Here is a 15541-nt window from a genome sequence, read left to right as displayed (position 1 = left end):
GCCATTGGGGGATCTAGAGATGCCCGAGGAGCATCTGAGTAAGAGGTGACAGGGATCTGCTAGAGGATGATGGAGAGGGGGGCTGAGAGGTCTCTCGATGTCAAACCGGCACAGCGTGATATTGAATTGGTACAAGGAATGGACAGAGGTGACCCCCGGAGGGCAGGATGGAGGTGTCTTCATTTGAAGGGAGGTGTTAGGGGAAGAGGTGAGAGGAGGGTGTTTGCATCTAGACGTGGGGTGGAGGCACCCATTTCCCAAGTACCAGGCGCTGTGTTGCTTGTGGAGACATCCCATCCCCACTTGAGGAGCCCACCTGGAGCGAGGCGACTTCCTGCAGCTTGAGGCTCCTTCCTGCGGGGCCGGGGCTGTGCTGCCTGCCCTTCTGTGCTAGAGCCTTGCCAGCCAGAAAGCTGGCACTCAGCAGGACCCTGGTCCCTCAGGTGCCTTCAGCCCATGGGACACTTGGGCTGGGCCCCGTGCTGGTGGCTTCTCAGCTGGGCCAGCAGGAATCGCTCTCTCAGCTGCTCCACCTGAGCCCTGGCCTTGAGTGGCGGTTGTAATTGGGCCAGCTTCTGTCTTCAGCTGCTTCTGGCCCTAGAGTGTCTCTTGGGTGACCTGAGGCTTTTTTTTTTTTTTTTTTTTTTGCAGGTCTGGGGATGGAACCCAGAAGCGTTTGACTTCTGAGCTACACCCCCTGCCCAATTTTTTATTCTTTATTTTGAAACAGGGTCTCACTGAGTTGCAGAGGACCTCACTAAGTAGCTGAAGCTGTCCGCGAACCGCGATCCTCCGGTCTCAGCCTTCCAAATGCTGGGATTACAAGCGTGCGCCACCACGCCTGGCATGACCTGAGACTTTTACCCTAAAGATTCAGAATTCTGCATCTGGAAAGGAGCTTGGGAATGACGGAGCCCAGCGCTGTCTGAGGATGTGCGAAGCATCACGGTTGAGTCTGAGAGATCTGACTGTAGTGGTCTTGTTCCACCCGAGTTATTTAGAAAGCCCATTCTAGCACCACAGAGTGGCCCTGATTTTCACGGGCGCCCAGGAGTCCAGGCTTGAAGTGTGCCACCTGTGGACATTTTATGTCATCCACAGGCGTCCCACGGGCGTGCCCGACGTCACTCACATCATGCAGGCATAACCTGCGTTGTTTAAAACGGCAACATGGAGCCAGGCGTGGTGCATGCTTGTAATCCCAGCATTCCGGAGGCTGAGACCAGAGGATCACGGTTCGCGGACAACCTCAGCTACTTAGTGAGGCCCTCCGCAACTTAGTGAGACCCTGTTTCAAAATAATAAAAATTAGGCCAGGGAGTGTAGCTTGGAGGTAGAATGCCCCTAGTTTCCATCCCCAGTACCACAAAAAACAAACAAAAAATCAATAAAATGGTGACATGGAGTTGACCCTCCAGACAAGACTCTCCCTGAAGGGCTGGGAACGGGGAAGAGGGCTTGTCCTGTGTGTGGAGGCCCCGGGTTCATCCCAGCACCAGAAATTGAGTAGATGATTAAAATCTCTGAGGGTAAAAGTAAAAAATACTCCCCTGATACTCCAGGTACTAGAAGCGTTTCCAGATCAGCCAGAATCATTTTGCCAGACTTGAAGTTCTCTGCTTGGCTCCCTGCGCTTGACTCTGATTCTCTTGGATGGTGCTTCCTGGTCATCCGAAGAAAGTGAGCCGCTGATCGTGTGCATAGGCTATCAGGACAGCTTCCAGCTGCCTCCTTTACCTTAAAGGCTGCAAGCTGAGCCACGTGGCAGCCTCTCATCCAGCCACTTGGGAGACTGAGGCAGGAGGACTGCCAGCTTGGATAGCCTGGTGACTCTGTCTCAAAAAAAGGGCTGGAAGTATAGCTCAGTGGTAGAGTGCCCTCGGTCCCATCCCCAGTCCTGGAAAGAAAAAAAAAAAATACTGCATACACCATTCCGGGGGTTCTGAGAGCCAGCGCCCCGCCTGCCGTGGAACACGCTGGGTTTGCCAGCAGGTGCCCTGGCTACGCCCTGGAAGACAGGGTGTAGCCTGGCCTTGGAGGTCTCGCCCTCCACACTGCTGGACAGCACATCTCACAAGGCAGCCGCCAGGGCAGTAATAGGTTGTGTCAGCCAGGTGTGGTGGCGCACGCCTGTAATTCCAGTACTCAGGAGGCTGAGACAGGATTGCAGGTTTGAGGCCAGCCTGGGCAAGTAGACGCTCATCAACCTAGCAAGACCCCAGTTCAAAACAAAAATAATAAAAATAAAATAGGGATGGGGTATAACTCACAGGCAGGATGTTCCTGGGTCTAATAACCCCCAGTACCACATACACAAAATTACATCAGCTGAATGTGGCACCGAGAACTAGAGCTACTTATCCTGGGAGATGTGGCACTATTATTGTTGTTATTTTGTGTGTGTGTGTGTGTGTGTGTGTTTGTGTGTGTGTGTGCGCTGGAGTTTCAACCCAGGGGGCATTCTATCTCTGAGCTATGACTTTAACTCCCCCTCTTTTTTTTTTTTTTTTTTTTTTTTTGTGGGTCTGGGAATGGAACCCAGAGGCATTTGACCTTTAAGCCACACCCCCTGCCCTATTTTTTTTATTCTTTATTTTGAAACAGGGTCTCACTGAGTTGCAAAGAGCCTAAATAGCTCAGGCTGTCCTTGAACCACAATCCTCATGTCTCAGCCTCCCAAATGCTGGGATTACAAGTGTGCACCACCACGCCCATCTTTGTCTTTTTATTTTATTTATTTATTTATTTATTTATTTATTTATTTATTTATTTATTTATTTGGTGGTACTGGGGGTGGAACCCAGAGGCTTTCTACCTTCGTGCTATACTCCCAGACCTTTTTATATTTTATTTGTAAACAGGGTCTCACTAAGTTGCTGAGAGCCTCACTAAGTACCTGAGGCTGGCTTTGAACTCTTGTGATCCTCCTGTCTCAGCCTCCCAAGCGCGGGGATTACAAGCGTGCGCCACCACACCCGGCTTGTCTTTTTATTTTTGAAACAGGGTCTCACTGAGTTGCGAAAGGTCTCACTAAGTAGTTGAGGTGAAGGTGTGTGGAGCCCACGGAGGAGCCGGCGCAGGAAGGGCCGTGACTTGAGAGCAGCCCATAATCGGCGGCAAGGTCATGGTCAAGAGCCGTGGGCACTGGGGCTGGGCAGTGCAGATGGAGAGCAGTTTGACGGGGACTGAATCCCTGTGAAACCACGTAGGGTTGTGGCTCTGTATTGGCAGCCATGGGAGACGTAGCCCGCAGGGCCGCTGAGTCTTGACTGTGGGCCAGGATGGTGGCAGAGCGGAGGCTCCCTTTGTCAGTCACAATTTTACTTTTGTAATTTGCACATGGGAAGTTCACTTTATGATGGCAGGTTCTTTGAGGCTTTTTTATTTATTTATTTTGCGGTACTGGGGATGGAACCCAGGGGCATTCTACCTTCGAGCCACATCCCTAGCCCTGTTATTTGTTCTTTATTTTGAAATGGTCTCACTAAGTTGCAAAGGGCCTCACTAAGTAGCTGAAGCTGTCCACGAACTGTGATCCTCCTGTTTTAGCCTCCCAAATGCTGGGATTACAAGCATGCGCCACCACGGCCAGCTTGGCTTTTTTATTTTATTTTGGTTAATTTATTTATTTTTTTGTGGTACTGGGGGTTTTCTACCTCCAGGCTATACTCCGAGACCTATTTTATACTTTATTTGGAAACAGGGTCTCACTAAGTTGCTGAGAGCCTCACTACGTAGCTGAGGCTGGCTTCGAACCCGTGTGATCCTCCTGTCTCAGCCTCCCAAGCTCTGGGATTACAAGTATGCACCACCATGCTCTGCTCTTTAAGGCTTTTTTGCAGTTCTTGGGATTAGACCCAGGGCTTTGCACATGGGGGGCAAGGACTCCACCACTGAGCTGTATCCCCAGCTGTTATTTACTTTTATTTTGAGAAAAGATCTTGCTATGTTGCCCAGGCTGGCCTTGAACTTGCAATCCTTTTGCTTCAGCCTCCCAAGTAGTTAGAATTACAAGTGTGTACCACCTCATCTAGCTGGGTTGTTTGAGTTTTGACAGTGTACGGACGTGCGTGACTACCACCACCATGGAGATACTAGAAAGCTCCATCATCCATAAGCAGAAACATTTCCCCTTCCCTCCCCTTCTCCCAGCAACTGCAGTCTTTCCACACGTGGATACCACTTGACTGACAGTGGGTGACACCCCTACCTACATCGTGATTCAAAATAAGTCGACAGTGCGTCAAGTGCTCCGAACCTATCCAGGATCGCAGCATCGCCACAGTACGACGACAAGCGTTGGGACGGGCTCTCCTGACCTGTAGGCTGGCCGGGAGCTGCTGTTGCCTGCTTCCCGAGAGAATTCAGACTGCCTCAAACCCCCAGCCCAAAGTACAGTTTCCACATAAAGGTTATCGTATTTGAACCATCATCAGTTGGAGACCATCTGTAGCCTGGCCCTTTCCATAATGTCATAGAAATAGAATCACACTTGTGTGTAGCCTTTTTTTTTTCCTTCCCATCACTGGGGATGGAACCCAGGGGCATTCTACCTCGGAGCTATACCCCCAGCCCTAGTTTTTATTCCTTATTTTGGAACAGGGTCTCACTGAGTTGTTGAGAGCCTCATTAAGTAGCTGAGGCCGGCCATGAGCCTGCGATCCTCCTGTCTCAGCCCTCCAAGTACTGGGATTACAGGCGTGTGCTGCCATGTCCAGCACATGTAGCTTTTGAGTCTGGTTTATTCAGGACTCATACAAGTAGCATGAACCTGTAGTACCCCTTTCGTTGCTGAGTAACAGCCTCTTGTATGGTGTGCTGGGCTTATCCGTGAATGGCTTCAAAGGTACTTGTGGTCGTCACAGTCACATTTTGGGTGATGATGAGTAATTCCGCTCTAAGCATTTGTTTATGGGGTTTGTATGGCCAGGGGTTTTTATTTGTCTTGCATCAATACTAGGAGTAGGATTGCTGGGTCCCATGCTGTGTGTGTGTGTGTGTGTGTGTGTGTGTGTGTGTGTGTGTGCGCGCGCGCGCAGTACTGGAGATTGAACTCAGGGACGTTTTACCCCCTAGCTATACCCTCAGCCTTATTGATTTATTTATTGTATTTTGAAACAGAGTGTCACTAAGTTGCAGAGAGCCTCACTGAGTATCCGAGCCTGGCTGCAAAGCTGTGATCTCTGTGTCTCAAAATCCCAAGTACTGGAAGTACCAGCGTGGGCCGCCACACCCCTGCCTGCTTTTATTTTGAAACACTGTCTCTCTAGGTTGATGAGTCTCACTACTTGCTGAGGCTGTTTTTAAACCTGCAATCCTCCAGTCTTGGCCTCTCAAGGGCCAACACACCCAGCTACGTGTGTGTGTGTGTGTGTGTGTGTGTCTGTCTGTCTGTCTGGGGATAAAACCCAGGGCATTTGACCTCTGAACTATACCCCCTGCCCTATTTTGTATTTTTATTTTGAAGCAGGGTCTCACTAAGTGGCAGAGGGCCTCAATAAGTAGCTGAGGCTGGCCGCACTCTGCAGTCCTCCTGTCAGCCTCCAGAATGCTGGGATGACAAGCGTGTGCCCCATGCTTGGCTGAAAATTTTAATTTTCTGATGTGTCAATGCTAACCTGTTTTATAAAGAACAGGGAACACGGACACCTTCAGATAAGTAACAGAAATGTGGGAAGTTGTACTAGTTGTGCGCATTTGTCTTATCGGGAAGACCTAAATCTTTCCACCAGGAAAAAGAAAGGCCTGATTCCTAGGCCTGATTTGAGGACAGGTGGGACTTGTTCAAAGTTGTATGAAACCTCTTGCTAGGCTTTTTTTTTTTTTTTTTTTTTTTGTGGTACTGGAGTTCCTGGAAGCCCTTCTACCTCTGGGCTACACTCCCAGACCAATTTTTTTTTTTTTTTTTGGAAACAGGGTCTCAAGCCAGCGTGGCTGGCTTCGAACCTGCGCAATCCTCCTGTCTCCGCCTCCCAAGCGCGGGGATGACAAGTGTGTGCCACCACGCCCGGCATTGCTAGGCTATTTTTAAAGAAGGCTGAACTCTGATGACTGTGGGCACTGGGTTTTCAAACAGAGCGCAATTCCGCATGCACCAGAGCTGAAGAGGGGCACTGCCCCCTGACCTGTAGGTGATAGGTGAGGAGCACCCGCCACGGGCCTGTGTGCGCAGGGCAGGGCCTGGGCTGCCGCACGCTGTCCTTGCAAGCAGCCCCGCGTGGCCTGCGCTTTCAGAAGAGGGATCTTGTCACTCTTGGCCGTGTGGCTCCAGACACCTCCAGAGCAGAGCCACCCTGGCCCAGTGTTCTGCCCCTGAGGACGGTGCAGGCTGCCAGGAACTCGCGCAGCCTGCGAGCCATGAGGACCACGCCCTCTGGTTGGCAGTAGCCCTCACCTCTCTCTGCCCCTTCACTCAGTCTTAGGACCAGGGTACTAAGAACTGCTGCCTGCATTTTATTACTTGCTTATTTTTGCAGTGCTGGGGATTGTGACCCCAGGGGTGTGCTACCACTGACCTACACCTCTATTTATTTTGAGATGAGGTGTAGCTGAGTTGCCCAGGCTTGCCTCGAATCTGCAGTTTTCCTGCCACAGCCTTCCAAGTTACTGGGATGACAGGTGTGTACCACCATACTCAGCTAAACTTTATCTTTTAGAGTGGTTTTAGGTTTACAGGAAAGTTGCAAAGAAATTCCAGTGAGGCCGGGCGTGGTGGGCACGCTTGTGATCCCCGCGCTTGGGAGGCGGAGACAGGAGGATCGCGCAGGTTCGAAGCCAGCCACGCGCGCTGGCTTAGGAGACCCTGTTTCCAAATTAAAAAAGTATAAAAAATAGGTCTGGGAGTGTAGCCTGGAGGTAGAAGAGCTTCCAGGAACCCCAGTGCCACACACACAAAAAAAGAAATTCCAGTGAGTCGCTCCCTCCCCACCGTGCCCCTGTGCTTCGCACCTTGCATTGGCACCATGCCCTCGTTGCACCTGGTGATCCAGTGTTGAGACATGACTATCACCCGGAGCCCTCTGTTCACATCAGGGCTTACTGCGTGACCCACCACGTGGGTTCCGACATACAGTACCTCACGCCCACTGGAGCAGAGCGCGCAGCGTGCGTTCAGGCCATGGTGTGCAGGCTGCATCCCAGCCTTGGGAGGCTGAGCCAGGAGGATTGCAGGTTTGTGGCCAGCCTCGGCTACTTGGTGAGACCCTGTTTGAAAATAAAAACCAGAGCCAGGCGTGGTGGCGTGCACTTGTAATCCCAGTACTTTGAAGGCTGAGACCGGAGGATCACAGTTCTTGACAGCCTCAGCTACTTAGTGATGCCCTCTGCAACTCAGTGAGGCCCAGTTTCAAAATAAAGAATAAAAATAGGGGTGGGGGTATAGCTCAGAGGTAGAATGTCCCCAGGTTCCATCCCAAGTACTGCCAAAAAAAAGGGGGTGGGGGTGTAGGTGAAAGGAAGCATATCCCTGGGTTCGATCCCTAGTGCCAAGGGAGGGTACCCTATAGAACGCTTGCCCCCCAGAAGTCCCTTTGCTGTCCGTCCCTGGTGACTGGTCGTCTTCCATCTGTCGCCTCGCCTTTTCTGGGCTGTCCTGGAGCGGGCGTCGTGCAGCACATAGCCCCTTCACTCTTCCGGTTTCGTGCATTTAAAGCTCCTCCTCGCTGCGGGGGTAGGGCGCTCGCCTTGTTTGGGCGAGGCCTGGGTGCAGCCCCCATCCCACAGAAATGAAAACCAGTGAACACAGAGCTCCTCCTCACCCTTCTGTGGCTCAGTCGTGCATTTCTGGTAGGGCTGCGGACCCCGCCTTATGGATCCGCCATCGGTTGGCGTCCACCTGCCTTCGCGCGGTGGGGAGTGGTCGGTTGCTCCCAGGTCTTGGCAGCTCTGCTGGGGGCTCCTCTGCGCGGCCATCGTCTACCTGTGGTGGCAAAGAGGAAGTCTCTAAGTGCCTTTCCATACTGCAGGGTGAGCATTCCACATTCACTCGCGCTGCTTTCTCTACAGGTTTTTAAGAACTACGATGTCCAATGGTTATGAAGACCACATGGCTGAAGACTGCAGGGACGACGTCGGGAGAACGAATCTGATCGTCAACTACCTCCCTCAGAACATGACCCAGGATGAGCTGCGCAGTCTGTTCAGCAGCATTGGCGAAATCGAATCCGCGAAGCTCATCCGGGACAAGGTAGCAGGTAATGAGCCCAGAGGTTTCTGTGGGGACCCTCCCCGCCCGCAACTCCTGTCGCGCTCCTCAGCACAGGAAGGCAGGGAGCCGTGGCCACAGTTGCATTTTGATCTCGAATTCCGTTTTTCCACTGCCCTAGTATCAGATCGAAGTTCCCAAAAGGAAAAATCCTTGTTAGACAAGTACAAAGACCTGAGAGGAGCGGGAGCCCGAGGAGAAACCAGGACCAGGGCCCGGCAGCTCAGCCAAGCAGGCCGGCAAGCCCCGGTGGCGGGGACCCTGGCTCCTCGCCCGCTGGCATAGGCCCCAGGTGCAGTCCAGTCTGTGCTGCTCTGCTCGCTCGTCACCCACATCACCCGTCCGCTTGAACTCCTGCACACCTGAGCTTCACTCCTTGCGTGTGATTCCTACTCTGCGTGTGCCCCGTGATGGGTGGCGGTGCTCATGGCCTGCCATCCCTACCCTGCAGGTGCCAGGGAAGGCCTGCTGCGGCGCAGGAAAGGCCAGGTTCTACCATGCACCGTTGCTTTTCTCCCCAGAGCAGTTCCTCCTGAGGAGCTCTGGCCTCCGCCTGCTCCTTCTCCTCTCTTCCTCTCTTTCTTTCTCTCTTCTCTATGGTGTCAAGCTAAGGAATGGGCAGTTCTCTCAGGGGTCTCTCGCTGTCACTGCGCTCTGAGGACTTTGGTTCTCTCTATCCTTGAAACTGATTTCCAAGTTTCTTTCAAAAATCTTAGCCATAGCTGGGCGTCGTGGTGCATGCCTGTAATCTCAGTACTCGGGAGGGCGAGACAGGAGGATTGCAGGTTCATGGCCGGCCTCAGCTACTTAGTGAGTTCCTCTGCAACTTAGTGAGATCCTGTTTCAAAATAAAGAATGGCTGGGCATGGTGGCGCATGCTTGTAATCCCAGCATTTGGGAGGCTGAGACAGGAGGATCCAGGTTCATGCCAGCTACTTATGCCGTTTGCAACTCAGTGAGACCTTGTTTCAAAATAAAGAATGGAAAATATGGCTGGAGGTGTAGCTCAGAGGTAGAATGCCCCTGCTTCCATCCCCACTACTGCCAAAAAAATAGGGCTGAGAGTCAGGCATGGTAGCACGTGCGGCTGAGGCAGGGGGATCATGGTTCGCAGACAGCCTCAGCTACTTATTGAGGCCCTTCTCAACTCAATGAGACCTTGTTTCAAAATAAAGAATAGGGCGGCGGGGTGGGGGTGTTGCTCTGAGGTAGACTGCTCCTGGATTCAATCCCCAGTACAGAGGGGAAAAAAAAGTAGAGCTGGGCGTGGTGGTGCACACTTGTAATCCCAGTACTTGGGAGGCTGAGCCTGGAGGATTACAGGTTCAAAGCTAGCCTCAACAACTTAGTGAGGCCCTCCACAACTTGGCTAGACCCTGTTTCCAAATAAGAAATAAAAATGCACTGGGGGTTTAGCTCAAAGGTAGAATGCCTCTCGGTTCAAACCCTAGTGCCACCAAAAAAAATTAAAAAAAATAGGGCTGGGGGTATAGCTTGGAGGTAAAATACCCCTGGTTTCCATCCCCAGTACCACAAAAGATGAAAACCCTAGCCAAGTATGGTGGCACATGCCTATAATCCCAGGGAGATTATAATCTTGGTAGTAATACCCTCAAGTATGTAATACTTGGGAGGCTGAGACAGGTACATTGCAAGTTTAGGACCAGCCCCAGCAACTTAGCGAGACTCTGTTTCAAAAAAATTGAAAGTGCTGTGGTTGCAACTTGGTGATAGAATGTCTCTGGCACAATTCCCAGCACCACCAAATAAATAAAACCCGTTTTTATATCATGGAAATGTTTAGGTATGCATGAGTGGAGAGTGATATGTTGAACCCCTTGTACCCATCTGCCTGCTTCATCAACCTTCCACATTTTCCCAGTAACTTCCAAGACACCTGACTCCGGATGACCCGTCTAGAGCCTGTCTGCTTCCTGTCCAGAGAATTAGCATCAGATGGGCACTGACCCCAAAAGCCTCCTCCCTCCCAACTTGGGAGGGTCTACAACAAAGGCTTCTAAAGAGGGATTCTTGATACTGTGCAAACTTGAATAATGTCAAGTCTTTCAGAACACCATCCTTAGCCGGGTGTGGTGGCGCACGCTTGTAATCCCAGCATTCGGGAGACTGAGACAGGAGGATCGCAATTTGGGACAGCCTCAGCTACTCAGTGAGGCCCTCCACAACTCAGTGAGACCCTTTCTCAAAATAAAGAATAAAAAATAGGGCTGGGGGTGTAGCTTGGAGATAGAATGCCCCTGGGTTCCATCCCCAGGCCCCCTCCCACACACACACAACAAAAAGAACACCATCCTGAATTCCTGGAGAGGCCCGTCCAGAGGAGCCCGTCCAGAGGAGCCCGTCCAGTCCCTCCCTGCGTACACCGTGGTGGGAGGGAGCCAGCCGGTGGCGCTCTCCTCGTTGGCGTCTCAGTTAAGCAGCTGCTCCTCCTCCTGTCTGGCTTCCAGAGGAGTTGCCGTGCTAATGGAACAGTCTAGCACAGTCGGCTTGGTCGCTCAGTCCTGAGGAGGGCCCGGGGAGCCAGGGATAAGGCTGCCCCCCGCCAGTCCAGCACGCTCGGGCTTCTGGCCCTGCTCAGCACATCTTGCCAGTTCTTTCCTGTGGCACTGGGGATTGAACCCAGGAACACTCTACCTCTGAGCTACATCGCCAGCCCTATTTTATTTTTTATTTCGAACAGGGTCTCACTAAGTTGCTGATGGCCTGGCTAAGTTGCTGAAGCTGGCCTGCAGCCTGCGATCCTCCTGTGTCCGCTTCCCAAGTGCTGGGATGATGGACATGCGCCGCCGCACGCATCCAGCTTTGCTGGCAGCTCCTCAGATTCCAGGAGCAGAGCTTTCTGGAAACCTCCCTGCGCCTCACTTTTCTCCCTGCGCCCACCTGTGTGAAAACCTTACCGCCTGGTTCCCGGCTGTGGGCTTAGCTCGACTGTCCATCGTCCTTTCACATTACCGCTCTGCGGAAACCCAGCCATCTGCATTCCACCCACCAGAACTCTGGCTGCCCACTGCCACAGGAGAGTCTTCTACGTTCCCCAAGACCGATCCTGGCGCACTTGTCCCATACCACAGTGTCCCCAGACTTCCACCCACCCCCATCGCAGCTGATGGCTGTCCCTGCTGCCCTGTGTCCCTTCCCGTCCCAGTCTCCCTGGGCCCTTGAGCCGGGACAGACCCCAGAACCCTCTCTCTGGCCCCTAGCTCGGCCCCTTCTCTCGCCTGCTCTAGCTCGGGTTTCTCTGTGTTGACACCACTGGCTTTTGGGCTGGATGATTCTGCTGGAGCCGGGATGTGCTTGTAGGGATGGAGAGACATGCCTGGCCCCGCATTCCAAGTCCGCACCTTCCAAGCCTTGCACACCAGCGTGTCCCCAGACCGCGCTGGGGCAGGAGCGCCTTGTGAGAGCGGGGCCTTGTGTGTTGTCTCCGTGCTCAGAAGCCGGCCGCTCCCTGCTTTCCACGTCCTCCCAGAAGGGTCCTCTCCTGACTCTCATGAACTTCCTGCCTGGCTTCCAGCCTTTGAAGCCACGCTGTCCTCTGGCAGCTGCTCCCTCTCCCAGCCTTGAACGTAGGCGGTCCTCAGGGCCATTCTGTGGCCCTCCTCTCCTCCGGAGCTGACACCAGAGTGAGTAGAACCGCCCAATGGCTTCAGTGTCCCTCAAGCTTGCCTCCTCTCCTGGCCGAAAGCTCTCCCGCGCTCAACACCCCGCAGTTGAACATGCTCTGCCCTGCTCTGGCCCCGCAAGCCAGCCCCTCATGTCCAGTGTCCCCGTGTTGGCGCGTGCACCCTAGTCCACACACTGGCTTCAGGCGGTGATGAGAAGGCCGCTTGTGTCCCCACACTCCTGGATGTTTCCTTGGGCCACCCCCTTCCTGCGTCTTCCCAGCTGGCACCTCACCCGACACCGCCATCTTTATTGTCACCTCGTCTCCCTCTAGACCACCTCACTGCAGAAATGGACCCAGGGCATTCCGCCTCCACACTACACCCCCAGCCCTATTTTCTAGTCTTTATTTTGAATCAGGGTCTCACTAAATAGTTTAGACTGTGCAGGAACCTCAATCTTCTTGTCTCAGCCTCCAAAATGCTGGGATTACAAGCGGGTGCCACCGCGCCTGGCTGCAAAGGGACCTTTCCTCGCCCTGTCGTTCCTGCCTTGGAAACCCTTCAAGTCCGGGGCTGAGTTTGCTTGAGGCCTTCCCTGGCCCCACCCAGGCAGCATCAGAGCCTTGGCTCTTGGGTTCCTATGGCAACCAGGAAGCCTGCGCTGGAAGTTCCCGTACCGCACTGAGGCTGCAACTTTGTGGTGCAGGGCCAGTGTAGTTCTAGGAGGCAGGTTCTTCATCTTTGTAGGCTTCGATTCAGCCACAGCATTTGTGAATGAATGAAGAGTGAGCGAGTGAGCGAGCGAAGGAGCTGGGGCTGGGGGCGAATGCAGCTCAGCCAGGAGTGGGCACTGGTGACAGGAGGAAGGAAGGACGTGGTGCTGCTGGAATGAGGGGCCTTTCAGTGTGCTGGCCTGGGCATTCAGAAGGTTTCTGGCCGTCCACACACTGACCTCAGGCTCTTCCACGGCATCCCCTGTGCTGTTTGGGGGCCCTTCCCTGCGCTTGGCCCTGGGGTCTGGTCCCTCTGCATGGCCCGTGCGGCCACGGGATGGGGGGGTTGATAGCCCTCAACCCTGGCAGACTGCATGTCCCCGGCCTCCCTCCTGTGTGCGGCCACATGCCTCTGGGAATGAAGCCAGCCCTGCCTGCCTGGGGCTTCAGAGACCAGGGATGCCTGCCCTCATCCTGCCCTCTGCCCTGCTCACTGTCCTCCCAGGCGGGCCTGCCAGCTGCCATCCCAGACGCACGCCCCAGCCCACAGCAAAGCTTCCCCACCTTGCCAGCCTGGCCCTTTAACTTGATGTGAGCCTCCTTGTTCATCACAACAGAAAATGAAGCCGGGCCAGAGGAGCAAACACCTCAGTCCCTCACTGTCCCACTGCCGCTGGTTTTCATGCATGGCCTTGCGGACTCCTTTTCGTCGTAAACAGCCACGTACTTTAAGGAGTGGCTGCTGCCCCAAGCCACGCACTCAACTTTTCTTCTGTGTCAATGCATTTCCTTGTCTCCAGAGAGCACAGGGCTCCACTGCAGTGGCCACGTGGCAGTCTGTCTGCCATGTTTATAAGCCCTGCCGAGGTGAACTCGGCGCGGGTCTCTGCTCACTGGCCGTGTCCACAGGTCTTCCTGGAAGTGCGGCAGCAGACAGGAGTGCGCTTCTCTAGGAGCTCTGGCCCCACTGCCCCTCGGCCGCCTGGGCTTGCAGGTGACGGGCACGGTGCCGTCTCGCCTCCGCTGAAGCCCTCCATCTAGCGGCCTGGCGGGCCTTGTGTGATCCTTCTTCCTGGAGATGGCCTCGTCCTTTGTTTCCTTTCTTTTCTTTCATAGTCTAAGTGATCCAGTGCCTCTCACTACTCTGAGACCCAGTCTGTCTCTCAGTCCACCCTGAAGCCATGGACCTTTAAAGAAACAGCTTGTAAGCCAGGGGTGGTGGCACACACTTGGACTCCCAGGCCTTGGGGAGCTAGGTCAGGAGGGTCACAGGTTGAGGCCAGCCTCAGTAACTTAGCAAGACTCTCAGTAACTTCGTCAGCCCTCTCTCAAAATAAAGAATTAGCCGGGTGTGGTGGCGCACGCTTGTAATCCCCGCGCTTGGGAGGCTGAGACAGGAGGATCGTGCAGGTTCGAAGCCAGCCTCAGCTACTTAGTGAGGCTCTCAGCAACTCAGTGAGATCCTGTTTCCAAGTAAAATAGAAAATAGGTCTGGGAATATAGCCCAGAGGTAGAAAACCCCCGAGTTCCACCCCCAGTAACAAAAAAAAACCAGGGATTAAATACAGCTCGGAGGTAGGATGTCCCTGGGTTCATTCAATCCCCAGTATCACAAAAAGAAAAAGGAAAGCTCATGGATTTGCCCTCTTACTGCAGAGGAGGGCCTCAGCAGCCCAGTGCGTGCCTCAGTGAGAGGGGGTTCCCAGCTGCCCGGAGCACCCAGGGATCGAAGTATTCTATCTGCTGACCTCACAGGAAATGCCACCGAGTATCTTCCCAGTCCTAAAAGATGTCTAAAGAAAGAGATGTGTTTGAAACTGGGCATGGTGGAGCACACTTGTAATCCCAGTACTTGGGAGACTGAGACAAGAGGATCTGGGTCCATGGCCAGCCTCAGCTACTTAGGCCCTCATCAGCTTAGTAAGACCCTGTTTCAAAATAAAGAATTAAAAAATAGGACTCGGGTATGGCTCGGATGTAGAATGTCCCTAGGTTCAATCCCCAGAAACAAGAAAAAAAAAAAAGAAAAGAAAGAAAGAAAGAGATGTGTTTGGAAATTCAGGAGCCCCAGGCCAAGTCCGCTGGATGGCCAGGACCACACTCTTATAATTACGGGGAGCAAGGGCACTGGGGAGCACTGTGGGCATCCTTGAACTTTAGTATTGCGGACTATTCAGCTTCCATCTCTCCCTCCCCCTCTCCTTCCTTCTCTCTCCCATTTTGGGGTCTCAGGCTGTCTCCCAGCCCCCACCCCCACCAGGGCTGACTTCTCATCTCTCTAAAAAGGACGGTTTTAATAGGCTGTCTCTGGGGCAGGAGACATCTTGGACATGTAGGTTTCCAGGCTTGCAGAGACCCAGGCTAGAGAGAGACCTGGGGAGTCACATCATGGCCCCCACTTCAGAGGCTGCCTCCCTCCCAGCCAGGGCTCCTCTGCACCACCATGGGACGCCCTGGGGCCTCCTGGAGCTGCCTCCGACCCCACCTGCCCTCTCCCGTCTGCGTGTGCACTTTGCCATCATTCCACATTAAAACCAACCCAGGGTGCCCTCGTGGCTCCTGTCCTCGACGGCCTCCTGCTAGGCCATCCCCTGGACAAGTTCACTTGGCCTCACTGGCTGCCTCTCCCTCCTAGGGTGGCCCAGCCCTGAGAGCAACTCTGGGGGCCTCCCGTCCACCCTCCACTTATGCAGTCGGGTCCTCGTGGCTCTCCTGGGCTTTGCTCTGAGGTTTCTCTCTGCCTTATCTGACTTGCCCAGGGCTGTGACAGCTGTCATTACAGTGGCAGCTGTCCTCTGTTGCGGCCACCATGAGGTCCTGCAAGGCTGGGCCTGACCGGCTGCGTCCCCACTGACTAGGTAATGCTCGCTCCTGTGCTGTAAGTCCCTGACAGTATCTTGCCTGGGTTTTATCCAGTCTAAACAAAATGTATTGTGTAAGCTAGCAATGTGTGTAGACCTTGACCACCAGGACTCCCAACACCAAATCCAAGGGCTTTT

The 15541-nt window shown here is 53.6% G+C and overlaps 1 protein-coding gene across 2 annotated transcripts in view; it reads left to right on the top strand.

The window, feature by feature from the left end:
* Positions 1-8020: 8020 nt before the first annotated feature.
* The window catches only part of ELAVL1 (ELAV like RNA binding protein 1), a gene marked incomplete at both ends in the record, with an annotated part of 32678 nt that continues 25157 nt past the window's right edge, over positions 8021-15541 (top strand). For both annotated transcript variants that reach the window (XM_080715756.1, XM_080715755.1), the window contains one exon: positions 8021-8192. In XM_080715756.1, coding sequence (XP_080571882.1) covers positions 8021-8192 — 172 coding nt within the window. The remainder of the gene's footprint in view (positions 8193-15541) is intronic.

This window comes from Muscardinus avellanarius, assembly GCF_963383645.1.
Source record: "Muscardinus avellanarius genome assembly, chromosome: 18".
NCBI lineage: Eukaryota > Metazoa > Chordata > Mammalia > Rodentia > Gliridae > Muscardinus > Muscardinus avellanarius.
This window is presented reverse-complemented; position numbering and strand designations above follow the sequence as displayed.